The following is a 24,637-nucleotide window of genomic DNA, read 5'->3' on the forward strand; positions in this document are numbered from 1 at the left end:
TCCTATATGCATAAAAATTGACAACAGATGCAACAAAATGTAAATCTCCAATCAAGTAACATCAAATTATCACTGAGTTTGATACTAGCTGAGTTATTGCATCATTTGCAATTTCATTACTGTGACAATCATTGCATTGATCATGACACACAATACTACAATAACAGTAACAATGATGATTTTTAAGTGCCTGGGACCCTCGTTATGTAGTTCAGAAAATCATAAACATGAGTCCAAGGGACGCTCAGATACAGGACTCAAGGTAAATCACTGCATATGTAAAGATAGGTGGTGGGGAAACTGTTTAGAGCAAGGCGAGGGACCAAGATGGTATGTCATACTTGTTTCACTCCTGTAATAAGACTATGGATGCAGGCTTTGGACAGGCAGTGCTACAGGAGTGAGTGAGTGAGTGAGTGAGTGAGTGAGAGAGAGAGAGAGAGAGAGAGAGAGAGAGAGAGAGAGAGAGAGAGAGAGAGAGAGAGAGAGAGAGAGAGAGAGAGAGAGAGAGAGAGAGAGAGAGAGAGAGTAGTTTTAAGCTGCTTTTATTTTCCAAGAATATCATGGTGATAGACAACCAGAGTGAGTCTGGTTTTACACAACTTTTAGCAATATTCCAGCAATATCACGTAAAGGAATACCAGAAACGGGCTTCACACATTGTACCCATGCTGGGAATCTAATCCGGGCTATGGACACATCTGACATAACTGGTGGATTTGAACACTATCACAGATTATCCTACCTCAAGCACACCTACAGCATACAAGTACAAAACATTTCCTCTTTCACACAGGCAACAAATCATTGTATTGTTTCTGACAACACACACACAAATTGTGTTACAAGAACTATGAACCCAGTAACCTTCCTCTACCATCTTATTTAAAGTTTGCTGATACCTTTCACATGTTTGGTCAAATCAGGTTTTAAACTGATTGAAACGGTATTAATTTTACTTCACAATCAACTTCAAATAAAGACACATTTACTATCTAAAAGACTAACTCGGCCATGGTGACCAACATGTCTTCAGCTGTATCCATTATAAATACACAATTCTCAAATCAAATACACAACTTAATGTTTATTGATTAAGTCTCCCATTGCACTTTGTCAGCTATTTACTGCATCAAAGAGTGCACATGGATTTATGTCAGCTTTTAGCAATATCCCAATAATTTCACAGCAGGGGAACACCAGAAATCAGTTTCACACATACTGCTCTTGTGGGAATCAAACCTGGGTATGCAGTGTGACAATAGTTGAATTTGTGAGTGAGTTAAGTTTTACACCACACTCAGCAAATTTTCATCTACATGGCAGCTGTGTCTAAATATTCGAGTCTGGACCAGACAATCCAATGATCAATAGCATGAGTATCAATGTGCACAATTGGGAACCAATGACATGTCAACCAAGTCAGCGAGCCAGACCATGCGATCTCATTAGTCACCTCTTACGAATAGCACAGTCGCTTTTTGTAGCAATCATGGGCTGCTGAAGGCCTTTTCTACCCCGGATCTATTTTCAGGAGAGACAAGAACCAAACTATTGGTAGTTCTGGAATTTCACTAAACATGGATCAAGCCATGTCAATCACAGATGACCCCTATTCTAATGGGAGGATTCAAACCCAGAACTATCTGAATGAGCTCATGCCCTTACCGCTACATTTCCAAGCTGCTCATAGGCTAAGCTGACATGTCAAATTACAGATCTAGTTTGTATTAATCAACGCCATAGTTGTACCACTGGTTCTAATCATTATGGCCCAATGCCCCAGTGACACGGTAACAGGGTAGACTAACACCTAGTCTCTGAAATGAACATATTATACAGAAAAAAGCTCATAGTAAAAGAAAAAAACATAAGGAAAAGAAGCCCTGAGACTTTCTTTATTTTCAGAGACCCTGAAGGTGTAGAAATCTAGACTTGCCACATTTTCTACACTTGTGTTGGCTTGCTTGGATACATTTGCTTCAGGGTCTGTATGACAGACAAGGTAACAGGGTCAGTGGAGTACATAATACAAGAGCTCCTTGTAACTGATGTGTGAAGCAGAAGGGAGGGGGTTCTACACCAGAAGGAATGTAACGGCAGGTAGCTGGATCCTGACTGATACCATGTCTGTTTCATATTATTAACACCAACACGTGCAATAAATGGATGGTTTAACTTAATTACTGTATGTCATGGACATAGTCATGTTAACCATCACGGTTATGAATGTGGTACAGCTACAACAGGATGAAAGGGCTGGTTCAGATACGTCACTCTTTGTTTTCTATACATAATTTCAATGCTGATAATGATCATCCCTTCCTCACAGATCCCCACATGTGGATTCAATCAATCAAAATAATATACACCTTTTATGCCAGCCTTTAATCCTTTGGGTACCCACAGCTATAAGATCATTATCATAATATTCCTATGTTGACAGTTCTGTATCAAAAGACATCCCATTAACATCAGTTCTAGTCAGTATTATTGTTACTGATGTCTGTAAGGACTGACCTATATCATCCACAGAGACTGACAATATTTGTATCTGTCTTAGTTCATTTACAGGTCATTCTGACTTGTTATTTATATTAAAATTTAAGAAAGAGGATTTCAACTTTTCATGCTTACCTTACACCAAGATTCGGGCAACTACTTGTAACTTCACCAAAATCAATGTAGATAATAAAACTGTATTATTAGTTTCATGCCGCTTTTAACAATATTCCTGCAATGTCACAGATAAGGGGGGGGGGGGGGGGACACCAGAAATGGGCTTCACACATTGTACCCATGTGGCGAATCGAACCCGGGTCTTTGGCATCATGTGTGATCGCTTTAACCGGTAGGCTACCCCACCGCCCCAGATAGTGAACCAGACAACTCGGGTAACATTACGTGAGCATTATGAAGCTGTGTCTTAAGTGTGATTAGTGAACACTATAGCCACTAGGGTACACCATTGCCCCAGCTAGTAAGACAGAAAACTCTCAAAACATTATGTCAGCATTTGAAAAAAAGATTGTGGACATAAAAGTGAGAAATGTAGTGATTAAGTACACAATTTTACAGACTTCTAGTATGCACTACTCTAGATTTGTAAAGGGAAGGGCCAAGAACACACCTCTTCTCACAGTAACATGTCTAAACAGACAAACCCAGACTGTCCATCCCTTTCCATGACTACTTTAGATACCATGTTCCAATCAACAGCAAAAACACAACACAAAGAGGTTAATTTATCAGGAAACTGACAACTTTTCATGTAAAACATAGAAATGCTGCACAGAGATAACAAATATTGATCACATCTGATGTTGAAGGTTCACAGTCGTACCTGTTACACAACCAGCATTGCTATTTAGTTTGTCAAAATATATCGCAAACATACAGATGTGAGTGTGTCACCATTAACATGTAGCCACCATAATCACTTCAAGTATTCCCCCACTTGTGTTATAATGACATGTGATGGGACTTGACTTGAAAGTAGGTCAGTTCAAACATTGTTTACAAGCCTAATATTAACAGGACTTAAGCTAGCTGGAAGTAAAGCTCAAAGAAATCTTTTTCTAAAGTCTCTGAAAATGAAAATGACATATTTAAACCAGTCGTCATACACGTTATTGAGGTTAGGATGGTAGGAAGGATGGGACTGTGAAGAAAGCACATGGCGAGCAAGTGTGTGTGGGTGTGTGCCCTTGTTTTAATAGTTGCTTGAACAAAATTACTTACTTTTACATCGTAGACATTCCTTGTACAGTCCCCAGATGAAGTCTCCACACTTGTCACACCAAGTAGGATTTGTCAACTGGCATGTCACAAAATCATGACCTCTACCAAGTGTTCCCTCACTTTCAATGCTTTCCATTTCAATGTGCTCCTGGTAAAAACAAGAATTAGCGAAGTTCAGGACATGGGTGTCATCGTCATTGCTGCGGCTGTCATTCCTCTTTTTCAATTGCAATCCAATACCTTGCATGACATTTTTATAATTTTGTCCAATATTTGCTTGCACCTTCACAATTCTCCTTTTGATAGCATTGAATATATCAGGGGAAGTAGTTTCTGAGCAATTTCCTGACACTGAATTGGCTGCGGCCATAACTTTCTCAACTTCCTGGAGGTAAATATTCTCAAAATATTCTCTTGCCATCTACATGAGGCAAACAAATGTGTTGATAATCTTCTGGACCTCTTCTGAATAAGAAAACTGTTTCATGAATATGCAACAAATACTTGACATTTAGTTACTTCATTGGCAGGGCAAATTAACTACTTGTCCTGTGACAAGACTAGCTTGACTCAATCGGCGCGTCTACTTTCTAAATCCTCGTTAAATTTTCTGTTCTGAACCCATCCACGTGGAAAAATCAAAACACAGAATGTCGAAGGTCTGTGTTGGCTGTCTATTTTAGAATCATTTGAAATCTTGTCAGTCAGTTACATACTCTTCCCGCCTAATGAAATGCCAATTCAAAACAGAAGAAGATATGAAATCATTCACATGACACATGCACGTTTCTCCATGACATGACACCCACACAGTATGTTTAATGCAGCGATTCTTCACAACTTCTCGAAAATGGTGATCGCAAACCGAAAATCATTTCAACCTGTTGGAACAGCTGATGCAACAATATTAACAGAACTGACTGATTCCGCCTGAGAAAACTCCGCTAGCAGGCGACAGCCAATGAGACAAAGAACACGCTAGCACTGTGAGTCACACAGCTCAAAGTAGAAACATTTGACGACACAGGAAGACTCCATGTTCAACTTCCGTCAAACTCCGAGCATGGCCGACGACAACACCGAGAGAGAAAAATCGCTAGACACAACACAATTAGTTCACGTTTTCCTGAACCAGTCCCGCTACGTTGGAGCAACTCGATGAATTAACAGGCCCATACAGCCACGGTGAACAAAGACGAAATCTTATCTCTCAGGCTCACTTCTTTGAGGTCATACATTTACCAGCCATATTCCCTCCCCTTTTCATAGCCTCGTTCACACAGTCAAATATTTCTTCCTCTATTTAAACCGAGACCGGGATAGCGAGTCAATGATCTATACCACCCGCTAAAAAATTTAAACGCGCACCTGTTCATGGCATTTCACACCCCCAAAACGATGGTTTTCTCAAAACATACTAGCTACAGTTGTGTAATGTAAACTACGTTTTTCAATAACTTTGATTACCTTTAGAGCTTGGTTCTCGGAGAAATATCAAACATTTTCACATTATTGCACAAGGTCACGTAGACATTTTGACATTGAATGCCCCGAAGACCCCGTTTCTTTCAATTAATTTAACATCTTCACATTTTTTCGAGATTACTATATATTTTATATTATTTCATATTATTTATTGCATTTTACACACACACACAATATATATATATATGTGTGTGTGTGTGTGTGTGTGTGTGTACATACATACATACACACACACACACATATTGTATATACAAAATCTCTGTGAATATATACTTGCATGTCCCACAAAAACATAACAATATTTTCATATTCCTGTAGAATATATCGTCAACAATCACTTTCTGTTGACCTAAAATTCAAAGTTAAACACAAGCCTTATGTTTTGAAGTGCTACATATCGTCACATCACGATTTTTCTTTCGAGGATGTCACACGGTGGTGCAGGGACTCCGTCATGTTATGGTTCGTGGCTCTCGGATCGTGACTCAACTGCGATCAGTTTTCCAAACAGCTCAGTTACCGAGTTTCCTTATGCTCGCTTAAACTCTGTCAGTTACTAATGCTGTACATTCATGTGATGTTAAAGACATTTCACCACCCTTTAACACTTACTAAAACTCCCAATGTATTGACACGCTTTCCGCATTTTCACAACAAAAACTTTGATACATTCAATGTGGTTTTACGCCGCATTTAGCATTTTTCCAGCAATATCACGGTGAGAACTCCGGAAATAAGCTTCATACACTGTACGCATGTAAGGAATCGAACCTGGGCCATCCGCTTGACGAGCGGACATTAACCATTATGCTACCCCTACAGCCCAACATTAAATATTACGTCACAATTGATTCAACTGCACTTACACTCTCTGGAACGAATGGACTTTTTACCATCTGTTTACAATCTTTCTCTATTTCTATGGTTTGGTACAGTATTGCAGTCATATATCTTGGAACGAGCGAGTATGGTAAAGGCCGCCTTTTGCAGCAATATCCGGCGGTGGCACCCAAAATGGGCTTCACACACTGTACCCATTTGAATCGGACCCAGACCTTAGGTGTAACGAGCAATCGCTTTAACCATTAGGCTATCCCACCTCTCCATTTATTTTTTATGTCCTTGGATTATTCCATATTTTATATCCAAACATTTCTGCAAAAGACCACCGATGCAGTCATTATTCAGTCAGCCTATTATTTAGTTACTTCCCACAGAAGCATGTGACGTAATGAACAGTGGATGATATTTTTCACAATTTGTTTTTGCGATAATGTGTTGAAATGACATGTTCTCTTGAATCAGCAAGTGATTTCTTCAGGTGCAATGCCAATAATATACATAAAATTTAGGTTCCACATTTTCGTGCTTGTCAAAACCCGTTTGTGTACAAAAGATCGTTCGCCGTTAGCTCATGCATCTCAATCGCTATGGTATAAGAAACGGAGACACCTGAATGAGTGAGGAAGTGTGTTAAGTTTTAAGCCGCACTCAGCAATATTACATCCATATGGCGACGGTCTGAAAATAATCAAGTCTGGAAATTCTAGGGTTCAACATCACGAGCATCAATCCACGCAGTTGGGATACGATGACATGAGTCAGCCAAGTCAGCGAGCCTGACCACCCGATCCTGACAGTCGCCTCTTACGACAAGCATGTGTTACTGAAGATAAATTCAAACTCGTATAAAGATAGGCATAGACATACATGAAGATAGAGGTATTATTTAAGGTAGCGCTTCAACATGGAGCGTTGCTACTGATTCTCGTTTTAAGTTATATTTTAGTTCACTCTGACCTGACTAAAAGTTGTTATGAAATAAGACTGGTCAGCCAAATGAGAGGAGATATAACTGGCGAGCGTATCATTTTATCTCGTGATTTACCTTGTGTATGTTCAATACCTCAAACATGAGCATCAAAACATGTAATCTGTAACTACATGTTAAATGGCTAATTATAGGAGGGTCCTTTGACATTACATTTTAAGGATCCCGAGTGACCATTTTCACTAGTTCTCCAAAAGATGGAACGCTCTCATTCTGACTCAAGAGTTAGCTCTAACGAGTGAATTTTGCTTTACGCCGCTTTTAGCAATATTCCAGCGACACCCGTCGGAGACAACAGAAATAGGTTTCACGTCTTTACCCATGTGGAGAATCGAACCCGGGTCTACGACGTGACGAACCAGTATTTCACCCACTAGGCCATAACCACCTCGTCCAATCGTAGTTCTACTTAAAATATACGTTTGAAAAATTTTGAAAATAATAATTTTCGACACATGTCATCGACACTGAGCCAGAAAAACAAGCAGCTGATTTATTGAGAGTGGTCCAACGCACGATGGATGGTCAAAGGTGCGAACTACCGTGTCGACTCGACCCATTCGTGAGGAAGTATGGGTTTAAGTCACCAGGCACCTAACATCCCTGCTACATAGCGATGTGGTATACAAATAATACGCACCTAACATTACATAGGGCCTCATAGGACACCATATTAACACCGCGTTCATGCACGCACGCACTGAAAGTGTGCCGAAGCAACGCATTGAGAACAGATCAAAATGACGCATCTTAACTAAGTTTATCACCTTCGAGAAACCCAGGAACGTAATATGTAAGAACCTTGAATTCGAACCCATGACTACCCGATCCTGGTACAGTTAAGGCACGCAACTCTCGATGGTCGATTGCGGCACCGTGGTCATCGGTAGCTCCGTAAAACACAGTATGACGTGGTGTGCTTTTAACAAGTACAATATGGCTCCGTGTACTATTTGACCTGTGGCTGTACACATTGTACGGAAATCATGATAACACATCAGGCAGATACATCACATGGGAATATCTTTATCATGGTGACCTATTTCGATGAGGCAGAAATAGTATCAGTTATGAGTGAGTGGGTATGATTTTACGCATTTTAGCAATATTCCAGCAAAATCACAGTTTAGTTTTAAGCTGCTTTTATCAATTTTCCAACAATATCATGGTTGCAGACAACCAGAAAAAGGCTTCACATACAGTACCCAGGCGGGGAATCGAACCCGGGTCTTTAGCGTGACGAGGGAACGCTTTAACCACTAGGCTACCCCACCCTCCAGTCGTAGTTCCGCTTGAAATATACACTTGGAAACAATTCTGTGAAGGTGTGAAGAGTGGATCCTATTTTATTATTCTAGAACAATCCTAGTGGAATCCCAGTATTTGGAAGTATAATCAGTGTGACAAAAAGGCGAGTGAGCAAATATCGCTTGGAACGTGATTTGTTATACGAATCTTTGCCATATAATCATGTCAGTTTTTTGCGGGAGTGATTTTATATCGCAATTTGTTGACGCTAGGCCAAGGCATACAACGACATGATAGATGTTTACCACTTTAAAGGGCCACTGTCACAGTCCTTTCCTAAATGAAACCACAATACATTTCTCTCAATAACACTATCAGCCCTCGTCGAATGTACCATACAATTTATTGCCCCCAAAACATTACTCATTTACATAACGTTATTAAGTTAAAGTGTTCGAATGAATTAATGCAACGTTTCATAAACTCGACTATTGCTCCTTCTATCAGCGATTTCCAGCGAACCCCATAGTTATGACCCTTGGAGGCTCTTTAGGAATATCGTATGCACTACTTGTGACTGAAACCAGTTTGGAAGCTGTCCCCCACAAACTTTCGGTTATCAATTTCAGGCAAGTCGTCAGAAATATGTTTTGTATTGCATGAATAGGAAGTTAATGTGAGTGCATATGCCCCAACATGTATAACATAAACCAACACATTGTTAAAAATGTGCGAGATTGTACCTTTAACATGAAGCATTGGTGTCGTACACCAACTGTCATAAATGGTGCCTAAACCTTTCCATGATGTCGCAATATCTCCGACTTCATACCAACATAATAAAGTTATATCAAAATTGACTGCCCTAATCAAATTACAGCATATGGATTTTAGTGTTACATAAAAACAGAAGTGTGCAACAAGCAGCATATCAGGATGCTGAGAAAAAATCTTGCTACTCTTATTTTGGTTATAAACATCTATTTCCCCCATTATTAGTTCTGAACATAAAGAAGTCCCAATCAAAGTACAGTGCAGGCTACTTAGGACCAGCTTGGGACTGACTAGTAAGTCAGAATTAGACTGCTGTCCAAGTTACACAGAAATTTCCTATAAAGAAGGATCATGTCAGAACCGCACCTTCAGGCTGGTATATGCAGCAACTCTGAGAAAGTCGAGTTGGACAGAGTGCACTGTATTGTTTCCTCATTGAACTGAGGGGGGATTAAATACTTTGATTCATTGTTTAACCTGCACCCCCAACTCTGAACATGTGGCTCTCCAACTTAAAGTATCCCACTCATGTAGATTGATTCTCATGCTGTTGATCACTGGATTGTCTGGTTCAGACCACCACTAAAGAGCTGAAATGTTGCCTAGTGCGAGTAAAACTCACTCATACTATATGTTCCAGTTCTAGTTAGAGGTCAGAAACAAGTGAAGTCTGGACCAGACAATCCAGTGATCAGCATCATGGGCATATCTATGCAACATGCGTAACCACCACTCTTAGGATTCACTCTTATAATTCAGTGAATCCAACGATAGCCCTTCATGAATTCAGTCTGTTATTCCTGTTACAGAAGTGAAAAGTAACCACTTAACTTCACTGTGTTGTACTTGAACCCTTATGTCCCCTATGGTCTTAGTGCAAGTCATGTTAGTTTGCAAAAGGCTGCACATGGCAATTCTTAGCCTGTTACTCTTACATGCCAACTGTAATGAGTGCCATGACAGCAATGGTCATTGCTGTGACAAATGAACTCTGTGAACATGGGTGTTACATGTTGTGCATCAATCATTTAACTAAAATATTGTATTTGTGAATAATTATTTGTAATCCGTACCAAATATTTGTGAGACATATTCGCCACAGTGTAAGTTGTAGCCCTAGTGTCAACTACATAAATACACTGAGCACACATTATAAATATATCTATTACAGAATTATGCCATTAACTAGAGGTTACTGCTACATCACATGAGAAAACTGATGCCAAATACTCTTAGCAGCAATCCTGTCAACAAAAGGATATTCACTATTACCTGCACCTTTCCCTGTTTTAGAGGCATTTTAGAAGTTGCTGAGCTAAGAAATTCGGTATGGATTCTTATACCATTTTCAAGCATGACGTTTTGGTATGGATTAAGAAAAATGCTTGAAAACAGCATAAGGATCCATACCAAAACTTTCTTAATCCATACCAAAATGTCATGCTTGAAAACGGTATAAGAATCCATACTGAAAAGTCACCATTGTGAAAATAAAGAAGTTGATCATCCATAAAACTTGTTCCTTCACCTTTGCACCTTTCCCCTTTGAACATGTCTATTTCACAATTTTAATGTCATAACCCTCTTTTGTAAAGCACCTGGCAGTTGCCTACATCCTATAGACATAAATAGCAGCATTGTTATATTTGAATGGCCACATGAAGGAAAAAGAGGAAATTTTGTAAGCTTTGCAATTCCTCTCAAAATGTGTATATACAATAAATTGTGCATTTACACTTAATGCACATAACATTCCCAAAATGAGGAGGAAAATCAAAAGAAGTTTTGTTGTATAACCAAAACACATGCAAGTTGTGAAAAGAATTTATTCAACACTGACAAAAAAAAATTGATTAAAATTCGAACACGGACATAAAATGAGGTTCTCACGGTCTGATTAAGCTTTCTACATGAGCTAAGATAACAGACCTCCTTGAATACAACACAAATGGATGACCATGTAGTATGTTTGACAATTCAGGTGAGAAGATTCTCAGCAGAGCTTGAGAAATCACTTCTTCCAACTTACTGGCCTCAAATTCATGCAAACAGGAGTTATTCATCTACACAACCCTAGACTAGGTATGATATGTTGTCCTCAACACTTGAATAAAGACACATTACATCTTTGGCTTGTTTATTGACTTAGTAAGAATCTTAAGTACAATGTTGAGCATGGGACAAATGAACATGAGAAGGAAATTTAATTTACAAAATGCAGCTACAGTTTGAACATTACTGGATCTGTTAGCCCTTTCGTTCTTAATATACATGCAACAGTGATAGTGTTCGACCATTTGTAAAACAATAGTAACTGAATGCATTTCCCATTTAACCTTTCCTATGCTGCGATAAAATAAACAAGGGAGATTAACATGCAGTCTATGTCCCTGAGCATAAAAACAAGGCTTAAATGGATGATTTAAATGTTAGAATCTTGGTTTAAACCCAGTTATTAGAAAAATACAAACATGAATATATGTAGCACTTTCTCACAAGAAATGTCTTTTGGCAATTGTTTTGGAATATTGCTATTTGGAGCTGCCTCAATATCAAACTTGATTCACATGTATGGAACGAAAGGCAGGTTTAGATGACAAAGTTGTCAATTGAATAACAACGTCCATTGTCAAATTTTGATCTAAAGCTTTCAGCACCTTCAGGGAAGTTTGGAAACAACACTGCCAGACCAGAGTACATATCCTTCTTGAAGTAAATGTTTGGTTGGCATGTTACAAGATGGTGCTACAGGGACTGTTCTGGTGTGTCAGCCAGTCACAACATGACAGCCTTTTGGTTCATTCATTTCACTCATCATCCTCCTCATCATCATCTTCCTCCTCCTCGTCATCATCATCCATGTCTTCCTCATCATCATCTTCTTCATCATCGTCATCATCATCATCTTCACTCTTGCCATTAGACTGTTTTATCTTCTTGGCAGCCGAAGGTCCACCCTAGAAGCAAAACAATTATTTAATTTCTAAAAATGGTAGTTCATGGCATATATCTACAACCCCCAGAAAAAAAGCCACAAGGTGTTTTTGGAAAATATTAAGCATTTCATTTTATGACTTGAATCATGGGTTCAAAATTATTGAAAGCCACTTGCCAAAGGGTAAGTGACTTTAAGAAAGTACCTGTCCTGACTAATTTTCCACCTCCCTGATTTCTATGACATAATCATGATGAAATTATGAAAGAATAAATCAACATTATTTGATGTTAATGTTTACTTGACTATTTATCGAAAAGTGAAAAACAGCCAAGAAAGATAATCCTGCTTCAGGCGATGAGATTTTAACCCCTGCATAAATCCAGTCTAATCGTGGAGATAGTATCCCTAGAGTGACATTAAACACCCAAAAGTGTTGTCATCTTACCTTTCTCCACTCTTCCATTGCCTTTTCGTACTTCTTCTGCTCTTCAAGTGCACCCTTCTCGTATGGTTTCTTGTCACTGTCACTCATATTTCGCCATTTCTCGCCAGCTGCAACAGAAATCAAACCACAAATATAATTTTCGAACCAAAACAAGTGAGTAATCAGGAAAATGAATTATGGTACTATTGGCAAAAAAAGAATTGTAAGTACATGTGAATACTTCTTAAACATGTCACTTTTGGAAACAAAACATGTTGCCGAAAGGTTAGGTAGGAAATTAACTTAATCCAAAAGTTTAAACAAACTGCAATGGATAAAATATCAGAAGGCGAGTCAGCGCAAAACCAAATCTGGAAGCTACCCATTACTTCCTCTATCCAAATAATACCAGTATTCAGACTACAAATATTGAAGATATAATTTGGGTCAAATATCAAGATCTGGGATGGAAAACTTTTTGCATGCACCACATTAAACAATTTAACAAGTACAACAGACAGCAATGAGGATCATCAGTGAGTTCAGCAAATATTCCAACCAAAAGATGACAGTCTGAATACGAGTCTGGACCAGACATTCCAATGAGCTGCAGCATGAAAATCAATCTGCACGAATGGGAACTGGAGGCACGCCAACGAGTCTGACCAACTGATCCCATTAGTTGTCTCTTAATACAAACATAGTATGGCAGGCATAGTTGCCTTTTGTGGTAAGTCTGGGTTACTGAAGACTATTGTGACCCAGATGTTCATGGGTATATTAGGTCCATGAAAACTGACATACCTTGTCTGAGAATATCTTTGTGACCAATGTCTTTGCCTTTGCATTCCTTTCTGTGGTCAGCAAGGAAGAGAAAGTATGCAGACTGTGGTCGCTTTGGTTTACCATCCTCTACCTTCCCACCTGTTTTACCACCCTTTGGTGGTTTGTAGTCTCCCATCTGAAAGTCAAATTTATAAAATGACTGCCAAGAAAACATGAGTACAGAAACTTTGACAGGTTTGATGCCTTGGACAGCCGATCAACTTTCACTTACATCACATGAAAAACACTATTCGTGGTTAAAATTTTCGGATAATTTCGGAAAGTTTACCATAATTACAGTACATACAATTATATGTGAACATCTCAACTTCAGTATCAACCTTTAAAAAAAACATGAGTCCTATATAGAGGTCCTGTACAAAGTCTTCAAAAGGTTCTACCAAGAAGTGATTACTTTACATCTGGATATAAAATCAGAGACATTAAAAATAGTTGTGTTCTAACCTCTCTCTGATATCTCAATTTGTCTGTTTCTGCTTTTTCATTGAATGGCTTCTTTGATGCTTCGTTCATGTCCTTCCATAGTGCTGAACACTCTTTGGTGAATTCTGCAATCTGTAATAAAAACATGGCCACACTGAAAGACTGACTGCAGTTTGTTATCTGTGAAACACCTCAAAGGTGCAACTTTGAACTAAAGCCTTCTTAACTGGTTTTCTCAAATTCAGACTACAATTTTAGCATAGAATTCCACACTGTGTGCAATGACAAGATGCCTTTTGACTACAATGTTAATCTGTGAGAACCAAAATATATGCCAGTTAGAAACAATGGACTGAATAACTATCAAAGGTCACATGCAACATAAATCACAACTTTGCAGATTCTGATACCTTCAGTATGGTCTTACGATGTTTCGGTATGGATTCTTATACCCTTGTCAATATTGCTTCATGAAGGTATATGAATCCATAATGCATTATACAAAATAAAACAACTTGTTATCCATTACAAATCATACTTTCTTATCACTCTTCTTACTTTTGAAATTGCAATCAAACAAATCATCTCTAAATAGATACAATGTGCACTCAGCATATCAGCAAACGAACCAGGCAGTGGAAGACTTCATTTCAACTTAATGCACAGCCGCCCACTCACACTGGGTTCAGTCTCCTGGATGCTTCATTTCAAGGGAAATAAACCCAAGTACAAAATACTGCTCTTTTGATTCCTATGCTTATCATAATGTTGATTTCTTTTTTTTTCACAATGAGCAATATATATATATATATATATCAAATGTCCCGAGTAAGTGATAATTGTGTTTTACATATGTTTGGGTTTTCTCGGTTGCATATGACCTTTAACCAAAACACTGCATAGTCAAACATTTCTCAGTGATCGATGCGTTTTTTCATTAATTACATTCCCATGTTCACCATCCAATAAAAAATTAAAATGTGTTCTGTTTGAAGCATCTATTTTACCTTTGATATAGATCTGCCCTCCTTTTGAGCCTTTTCTCTACAGTGAGCTAAGAAGTAAAAATAAGCAGATGTAGATCTCTTTGGCTTGTTTACATCCTTAACCCTCTTCCTCTTCTTGGGAGAATCAGCTTTTGTTCGACCTAAAAAAGCAAAACGGTAAAACATGGTCATGGAAAGTAACGAAGGACGCCTAAAGTTGCATTTTTGGTAATTTGAACAGATCAAGCTTTGCAACCTTTTGCACCTTTGTTTTCACATGTTACGTCAATAACTTTCGAAGTATGTTTTATCTAAGTGATAACCAAGTTAGTCGACACCTGCAAACAAATTAATCTCGGTAAGAGTTCCGCCCGTAACACAAAAAACAAAATTACAAACTGACATGCATACCTCACGGTATACATACGTTAAATGAACGGGTATTAAAAATACCCAAACAATCAGTGGTCTTGTGTCATTGTTGGGATATTACCAGGGTAATAGGCTAATTACTGTGTGAAAAGAGGGGGTAAGGCCGGAACTCTTTCCCAAATCGTTTAATTTAAAGACCTTCAAGTTACCTCGTGTGAAGATTTTACTCGTGCTTCTATAAACTGCTAAAGCCAATATTTTAATGTTGAATAATAAACATAAACAAAACAAAAATGTTGTATCGAGAATGTCCAGGGTCTTCTAACCGAGAAGAATATCTACATAACAATTAAACTATCACGTTTTTTTCGGTTCGGATTGTGTAAACAAGCTTTGTTTACAAATCTGTGTTGGCTGGCTTCATCAAAGTATACCGATCTACCTCAGATATTCCTTCACAATATCAAAATCAACAACAATTTCTGACAATATTAGTGGGTATTGTTGACCGTTTGTTTTCAAGAAGTAATCATTTAAGGCAATACTAAGCTCGGTCTCCACGCGGCCGCGGGATTCAAAATGGCCATTTGAAGAACAAACCAAGACAATGGATCAGGTCGCCGGACGTTCATTATCAAACACTAAACTTTCTACGTTGCGATCACTTGTGTAAGCTTTTCCCTATTGCGAAATTCAGCGTTAGTAAATGCAACAAATATTCAACCAAATTCTGGAGAATGGCACTAGAAATCAAGCTTCGCTTACCCATGTTGCTGCTCTTCCTGTCTGTAATGCTAGCTGTAGTGCGTTAGTCAAGCCGGTTCAGTCTAGTTATTATAGCCAGCTTGCCATTCACGTGGTCTAACAAAGGAAGCCCGTATGGCCTTTCCCGCCAAAAGGGGCGCAACTCTGATTGGTTCACGAGCACCTGTCAAACTTGAATGCTTTGATTGCATTGTGTGTCGAGTGTGAACTGGATATCAATGTACTGACGCCCTTTTCACGACACACATAACAACTGTGCGTTTTTAATATAAAAATAATATATGCAAGTAACATGGTTAATACTGAACTCACCATAACCATGTAATCCAAAATGTTGTTGACAAAATGAAAACGATACAGGAAATATCCTCAAGAAAAAGGAAGCAAGTCTTACAAAATAACATTCAAGTAAAAGTTACTTTTGTTCATGACACAAAATATCTGCTTTTCTGAAACAATTTCTTAAGACACAAAACAGTGTACCGTAATGGCGATTTGGATTTAAGGTGTTAGGAATTTGGGTAATATGATACCCTTGTTTTATTCGATTTACAACAGGAACAAATGTGCAGTGAGAACCGCATGCAATAAACATGTGGCATCAATGTTTATTGCTTTGACAACTGCTTGTCATCTGGAGTAATAAGAAGAGGCAATAATTAAACAGCATCTTCGGTTAAACTTGTGTTATGTTTGTTTATATGCTACGGACTTTCAGAAATGTAAATGTGTTTATCAACAGTTATTATATAGTTAATTTCGTGTACATTTAATAGTTCAGTTAACTGTTAAATGGCTTCCTCATTGAGACCATGTCCTGTATATCTGCATTGACTGATTTGTGACTTCTATTACACCTATTTCAGAGGAGGCCGTGAACGAAATAGACGAACAAATTGCAGGTTAGCTATTTGCCCCGAGGCCTTCGCATTCTCCCTTACAAAATCAAAGCGAAAGCTGGAAAGATGTTCCAAAGCGGTGTAAAAAACAAAGACCAAGAAACTAGCTTGGAGTGAAATGTCACCGTGGACACCCTGCGGACCCAGTACTACACAATAGACAATGGTCACTCGGCCAGCAAACAAAGGACCAGTCACGTGATCGAGACGCTTGGCGGGTCAGTCGAACCTGACACCGACTAAGCCGTTCTGTAAACAGCGCGGAAATTGCACGAAGCGAGAAGGGTCTGTGATGTCATCTGTCCAGCCACAGATATTCAGATACCGGAGGAGAATGTGAAGTCCGGCTACATTACTTGGCCGCTGAAGTCGAAAGCGACAAAACCAGAACCTGTCAACTACTGCTGATGAATTAAATAACTATGCTGACTTGTCACACGTATACTGTAGTCAGGGTGATGCTAAGCTTTAAATGAAGCAAGTCTAGATTTCCTCAGATTCAGTCTCTTGTGTCACAGGGTCTCCTTTCCAATTTAAGAGGGTTTGTTTGTTACTATCAAATTTCTGTATATTTAGACACCAGGCCTTAGTCTACGCACCCTGCAACAGAAAGATTTACCAAACATATTTAAACAACAAATGTTTCAGTAATTTTGTCTAATCCCCCCCCCTCCCCATCCACCGGCTTATATATACTGAGATAGTTAATCGGCACGAAGTTTATGTAACATTTTGAATGTTAATTGACCTATTTTGAAGTATCACTTTTTTGTTCACGAGAACAGTCTTAATTTATTACAGCCAATACCATTGATGTCATTTTCCTTGTAAAGAATACAACGTACCCTGAGGCATTCTCGCTCAAAACAACAAGTGAGGGAATGTGATCCCTCTGAAATCTGATCCCAGTTACATCACAGTGTGTTGGGCGTATGTTGTACCCTGCACCCCTCTTTTAGTCCTTAAAGTTCAAATGACCATTGACACTCTCGAGAAAACGGGTGTAGATTATATGCGCCATCCCTCCCCTCAACCCCAACTCCCTTGCCAATCGCCCCCTTTATGAAGAAGTGAATTCGAAGTCTTGCCTCATTTAGGTGGTTGGAACGGCATAAGGGAAAACAATGCGTTTCAGGGGCTGAGGCAAACGGTTGCTGTATCTCTGTATCAACGATCAAGTTTAATCCTTGTTTTCCTTAGGCTTTAGCAAGGCTAGTTACAGGTGCGTCTACACACACACACCCACGCACCCCCACACACCACACACGCCTCCTCCTCTGATGGGGATAGGACAACTCCATCATCCATACCTGTCAACTGATCATCAGCCACAGGACACAGTATAGTAATGTAACATGTAACAGTGAAAGTAGAGCATTGTTATACATTCGGTATACGACGAAAGACTGTCATTTGGTAAAATCCACCGCGAAAGTTCAAAGTATCCTACATGTGAAATTGGTGTGAAACTCTTACTACGATGTACTGTACTTATTCCGGTAAATGGCATTCTGTTCGGTCCGTCTCAGCTCGGTAAATGATAACTTACTTTCGGGAAAATAGTGGCCGCCTAGCAAAGAAAAGCATACATTTTCACAAATTATTCTATGTGTAGACATTTTGGAGAAAGTATACAAAGATCAATAAAATGACTGCACGAAAACAGAAAATACCGGTTTTTCTTGCATTACGGTATACCGAACCGAAGGCAAATTACCGCGGTATACCGTATCACTCCTAATTCGTTGGTTTCACATTAAATTTCAGACTCGCTGTGCGCGAAACCATCGAATGTAAACATACATTCAGTGTCAAATCGTCGCATACAGGCCCGCTGTTAATAGCGTCTTGAATACCCTATATGATATACGCATGGAAAAGTATAAGTACACATGAAAGTACAAGTGGTCCTGTATTCTTTTCCAAGTCTCTTCACAAGCTTTGCATCACAGTGTATGTGCAATTCTGGAAAAGAATACAGGAACAGTCTAGAATAATAGGGCAATTCCAGCCAGATTTTCTCAGATACTGTAATAAGAATCGATCTTTTGCATCATTTATGATCATTTTTAACATGTAATAGTTTTAAATACAATAACTTAATATCTGGGATCAAATGCCATTCTGTGCACTAGTATGGAGGACAACGAGAAATGTTTCATAAAACAGCAAGGTATACAAAGGGATCTAAGCGCTAAGGTGTCCGTATCTCCCCTGCCTTAACATAGACGTACGATTGGAGTAGCGTTAGAATTGCTTTGTACAATGGCACCTTGATCCTTTAGGGATGTCGCGTGTGCGTCGCGGCGACGTGATGTTAGTCAGTGATTGAGTATTGTTTTATGCTGCTTTTTTCAAAACATATTCCAGCGATATCACGTCGTGGGACACCAGAAATGGGCTTCACACACTGTACCCATGTGTGGAATCGAACTCGGGCATCGGTGTGATGAGTGGAGCTTTAACCATAAGGCTACTGACACATCTGACATCATACGATGACATGTGCCAACTAAGTCAGCGTGCCTAACCGAAAAACATTGGCTGCTAAAGAGTGAGTGAGTCTAGCTTTACTCCGCACTCAGCAGTATTCCACCTATATGGCGGAGGTCTGTAAATAATCAAATCTGGACCAGACAATCCAGTGATCAACAGCATGAGCATCGATCTGCGCAACAGAGAACCGATGACATGTGCCAACCAAGTCAGAGTGCCTAACCGCCTGATCCTGTCAGTCGCCCTTTAAGACAAGCTTAGTTGCCTTTTATGGCAAGTATGGGTTGCTGAACGCATAGTCTAACCTGGACCTTCACGGGTCGATGAAAGAATGTATTGATGATCATCGTCTGTCCATATATGCGGCTTACATAGATGACCGATCATACTTGATGATTCTTACGAGAAGTATCTTCGGAAAGGGGCCCAGAAATACCGAAGACCAACAGATCCTTTAGCGGTTGGAAATGTTTTGAGTTAGCGTTTCTTACAGGCGTTCTGAAGAGAACATTGCTAAGCAGTTGTCTCCGATAATGTCATCGTCGTCGCAGAAGGATGGATTTGGGGTGAAGAGCAAGAACTGGTACTTGCGACACTGTTACTAGCATTAATTTATTTCCCACCGGTAGTTGGTTTCTGTGATTATTCACTCCGTTTGAACTCCATTGAGATGCTAGTCAGACATCGTAGGAGGTGTTCTTTTAGTGTCAGGACCTTAACTCAAAGTTATTATTTGTCAGCCTGGGTCCCCATCCACAAAGCGTTCGTAATGCAACGTCATTCGTAAGCTTATGATAAACTAGTGTTACATGTAAAGTTACGAACGCTTTGTGGATCGGGATCCAAGTCACAATCAGGTGTCATATTATTTAGATGTGCTCGTTTAAAGGACTTGTATGGAAACTAAAAGCATGAAAAGGTCACATACAAAATCTCAGGTTTCTACTGTACTGTTTTGACGTTATCTTACTTGCGTTACTTGACGTTATCTTAAATGACATCAGGTATTTTTGCCATGTCAAAGATAACAGAGGCTGTGAATTTTTGGGTTTGTTTTCATTTTGTAGCCAAAATGTTCACTAAGTATGGTGAAGTCTGATTGATAGGATTTGAAAATATAGTGTATGTTACAAGATTATCATAAACATGTCAATGTATCTTTAATGCAAATTGTATTTGTACTGTACATGAAAGTCTGGAAAGTTGGCCCTTCCTCACAAAGAAATGTGTGCTCGTTGTATGTCCTAGGATTTTATGTTGTTTTTTGTAGAGTTTAAGTGTCACTAAGTTGACTTTACGCTTGTAGTCAGTCGCTACAACACATCTTACGCGCATCATGAAATTGTGTATCACCTTGAGCTGGAATCTGTGACCAAAAGCTTTCAAAAGACACATTAATGGTTCTCCATTTGCACTGGTTTAAGCCACTATAGATGAAAGAGAATGAAAAGACCGTTTACAACGACGGGCATCGTAGCTTGAGGTTGCAAGGCACTTCAGCGTGTCCACACAAACCATCTCAAACCTATGAACCCAGTACAACTGTACTGGAAGTGTGACTGTCTCAGGTCGACCTAGAGTTATGACCGAGGCCCAGGATCGCAAGATCCGGGTGAGACACTTTCGTTCAAACACCACAACCGTATTATCCACAAAAAAATCCAAGTCAAAATCCCTAGACTGTGCCGAACCTCTGACCAGACTGGGCGCAAATGGCTATGGGAAGTCAAACTACGTTACGTCGTGGCCGTTATCAACGTCAATGGTTGATCTTTGGAGCAATGCAATGCTCGACCTCACGTTGCTGGTGCTTGACAGGACTTCCTCCAGCAAAGCAATGTTCAGGTGTTACCTCGGCCTTCTCGATGACACGATTTGTCTCCATTTACACACCTATGGGGTACCCTCTTAATCGACACTTGCAGCAGCGCAACCCGCCACCTGAGACACTACAAGAACTTCACACAGCACTTCAGAAAAGGTATTTAAACATTCTTCAAGACAGCATTCGGCATCTCCTTTCTTCTGTGAGTCACCTCTGCCAAGCTGTTATCGATGTTCAAGGTGGTCACACCAGATACCGACAAAGTATACTCTGACCAAGTGACTTTAATAGCCCCTCTGTGGTTCAACCAAACACTTAGTCTATATTAACGGTTTGGAAATTTGTAAAACGATGATTTTACTGTAATTGAGCAATGATGTCATGTTTGAATCAGTTATACGCACTCACTTTTATTTGGGCGCGTAACATTTTTTTATTGGCATTTAGAAAAAAAATGACTCGGCCGCGTCCCGATCATCCATTTGTTCACTATAAGAATGAATGTCTGTAAGAACGAGTGTGACTGATTCTACAACTCATGAACTTCCCAAGCTGTGCAAAAGGATAAATAAGACAAAACGAATTCCTCCCTCGTCACTTTTTTTTAAAAAATCACAAAAAGTCCTACCGTCCACGTCACCATTGAAACAAATGTGCCCTAAAAACATTTAACCTCCAAAACAACACGTCAAGTTTCTTTGTTGAAGAATATATACTGAACCACAAAAGAAATGTCGCACTGATAATGATTTTCTGACGCACATACTCTCAGTAACAATCAAAACGGAGGACTGAGTACAAACTTGACAATTATGGTTAACACATGTTCGGGAATCATACTTAGAGTTCACACAAACAAAATCACCTAAAATAGTATCATTAAGATACCCAAAAGTCAGCATTTTGTGTGGCCTGATGATAGGATTGCCTCATCTGTACATGGAATGATTCATCCGGTTGATGAAGACCGTTGGCTCTTGCCTCCATACTCTACGAAGTGGGTGAATGAGTCTAACTGCAGTTGTCGGCCTTGTTTGGAGGTAATTCAGTCCTCTTTGAATCTCGTCCCAAAGGCGTTCTATCGGATTTACATCCTCACTGAGTGCAGGCTGGATGCCATGTTGTCTTAGGAAATCCAGTGTTGCTCTGGCAATGTGAGCACAAGCGTTGCCTTGCTGGGTGATGTGATTTCTGTAAGAACCAAAATGTGGTACAACGTGGGGTCTTATGACTTGGTCAATATATTTAGCAGCTGTCATGTCATTTCCTCATGCTGGACATGGATTCTAGAACACCACGGTGTCAACTAACTGGTTCAGACCGATAACACCCCACACCGTGATGCTTGGAGCTCCCCACGAGTCTCTTTCAGCAATACACTGATTGGAATCAGGAACAGTTCCCATGCTATCACCGTACTCTCACTCAACTGTCGAAACACAACATCGGCTTTCGTGAGATAAAAACACAGTTCTTCATTGTCGACCATGTCACATGCTCAATAACGGGTATGTCCACCATAACAGCAGTACATCGACGACGCACAGAGCCTATCAAACGCGCAAGGAAGGCTTGTGGGATGTCACGCCAAATTCTCTCATGTTCTGTTGCAAGGTCAAGGACGGAAGACGACGTAGACGTCGATCCATCTCGTCCCAAACATTATGGTGGTGCAAGAAATCCATAGCAACCCTTGCCGTATGAGGACGGGCGTTGTCCTGTTGGAATGTTAACCCAGGGCCATGACGTTACAGAAAAGGAATTGCCATAGGTCGAAGAATCTGCTCCCTGTAGTCCACACCAGTTACGTTGCCCTGAAGAATCACCAAAGGAGTTCTTTGGCGTGCTGCTATTCCACCCAAGTCATCACGGCACCACCACCAAAGAGATTCCTCTCCAAGACACAGACCTGTGCACGTTGACGTCCATCGCTATGGAAAATGTTAAACCTATACTCATCTGTAAAAACAACATTTCTCCACCAAAACAAGCATCTGCGGACATGATTTCGGCACCACATTCGGCGAGGACAACGCATCCTCAGTGAAAATAGTAGGGGAACGTGAACTGTCAATTTGGACAGGAAGTAATAGCGTTAATATACAGTTCCAAGCCAGACAAAGACAGACAAGACAGACAAGACAAAGGCAGACAAGAGAGATAAGACACACAAAGACAGACAAGACAGATAAGACAAAGACAGACAAGACAAAGACAGACAAAGGCAGACAAGACAGACAAAGACAGAGAAGACGCAGTAGCCCCATACACGTGCACGAGGTGTCATTCTTGATTTTGACGGTTTAAAATTTCGATAAATCACTCTAGACATTAACCCTACGCTACAGCAACTCTCTCTCTCTCTCTCTCTCTCTCTCTCTCTCACACACACACACACACACACACACACACACACACACACACACCTACACCTATGCCAGTCTAAGTAAAGGTATCCTCAGTACCTTTCGTTACACTCCACCACTGAGTCTGACAAAACCTTATGGGAGGTCGCGTCAGGTAACCTTTGAGATTGACCAATCAGAACACAGCTTACCAAATCGCGAAAGTTCACATTCGCACATCCCTTATGAACTTTTTATCTCGGAAAGGTTCGTACCCGAACGATTCCGAATGCTATTTAGCGTACGATCGCTTCCGGGTGATGCACACGGCTTACGTACAGCCATGACAACGGTGAGTAACCAGTCGCTCAAAATAGTGTTTTGGACAATATTCAAGTCTGTTATCTTGCGGAAATGTTAGCTAATGGTAACCATGTGATCAGAAACACCAAAGCGTATATACTGCAGGTCAGAAAACTATGTTATATGCTGATTTTTGTTTGTGGAGAGATCTGTGTCAGTGACCTGAATATTTTGAAAGTCCCTCCTATCCCTAAATAGTAGCCGTTGTCTGATTGGTTAAATCGCATTTAACCGTCTCGCATTTGAGTGGACTGTCATTGGTTGCTCAAAGGTTACCTGACGCAACCTTCTACTAGGTTTTGTTAGACTAGGTGGTGGAGTGTAATGAAATACACTGAGACGAAGTTTACTTAGACTGACACCTAGGCTAACCCCATCTTTGATTTTAATCAAATTTAAACATTAATATCATGTCCGTATCTCTTTAAAATGACGAGATTTAACATGCTGTTGCATGAAATTAGGAAAACAAATCACATTAAATGGGAAAGAATAGGAATGGGATATTTGCTGGGCCAATCGCCACAGACAGAATGACAAAAACAGCCGGGTGCGATATTCTGAACGATGTATGGAGTGAGTGAGTTAATATTAGTATGAAACTAGCATGGAAAAGTAAATAGTAATTAAAGCAGACAATACAATACAAAACACGGGTTATACATAGCCAACAACTGAAGGAGGTAGATCACCATACTAAGGACCATAGGGACTTAAAGTGCCTTTGCTACTTGCATGGGCCCTAGTTGGATTTAGCTGGATCATCCCTGAAGTGGCGAGTGTTACGAAATGCTAGCCAAAATTTAAAAAAACCCCCAAAACAGGAATACTACGATTAAAACTCGCTAGTCGAACCCACCAAGAACTTTCCGGAGA

At 39.8% G+C, this 24,637-nt stretch overlaps 2 protein-coding genes across 4 annotated transcripts in view; both read right to left on the reverse strand.

The window, feature by feature from the left end:
* The window catches only part of LOC137297014 (ras association domain-containing protein 1 homolog), an 86,840-nt gene extending 81,834 nt beyond the window's left edge, over positions 1–5,006 (reverse strand). Inside the window, exons 1-2 of one of the 3 annotated variants that reach the window (XM_067828961.1) lie at positions 4,551–4,994; positions 3,742–3,889 (exon numbers count right to left, since the gene is read on the reverse strand). In XM_067828961.1, coding sequence (XP_067685062.1) covers positions 3,742–3,877 — 136 coding nt within the window. In that variant the 5' untranslated portion in view covers positions 3,878–3,889; positions 4,551–4,994. Of the gene's footprint in view, positions 1–3,741 lie in introns of all 3 variants that reach the window. The other 2 variants (XR_010957679.1, XM_067828960.1) reach the window with 2 other exon arrangements.
* A 5,883-nt stretch (positions 5,007–10,889) lies between these two features.
* On the reverse strand, positions 10,890–16,011 carry LOC137296257 (high mobility group protein B1-like). The gene is made up of 6 exons (XM_067828007.1): positions 15,834–16,011; positions 14,718–14,857; positions 13,732–13,842; positions 13,246–13,402; positions 12,463–12,569; positions 10,890–12,036 (listed from the first exon to the last, which is right to left on the reverse strand). Exons 1-6 carry the CDS (start codon positions 15,835–15,837, stop codon positions 11,887–11,889), a joined length of 669 nt encoding a protein of 222 aa, XP_067684108.1. The 5' UTR covers positions 15,838–16,011; the 3' UTR covers positions 10,890–11,886.
* Between the last annotated feature and the right edge of the window lie 8,626 nt (positions 16,012–24,637).

The sequence above is a fragment of the Haliotis asinina genome, chromosome 9 (genome assembly GCF_037392515.1).
Source record: "Haliotis asinina isolate JCU_RB_2024 chromosome 9, JCU_Hal_asi_v2, whole genome shotgun sequence".
Lineage (NCBI taxonomy): Eukaryota > Metazoa > Mollusca > Gastropoda > Lepetellida > Haliotidae > Haliotis > Haliotis asinina.

Coding starts and splice junctions, on each gene's coding strand:
- LOC137296257 (XM_067828007.1), bottom strand. Junction 13,403..13,731: donor AATTGAGATATCAGAGAGAG/GTTAGAACACAA, acceptor TTTGACTTTCAG/ATGGGAGACTACAAACCACC. Junction 12,570..13,245: donor CAAAGATATTCTCAGACAAG/GTATGTCAGTTT, acceptor TTTCTGTTGCAG/CTGGCGAGAAATGGCGAAAT.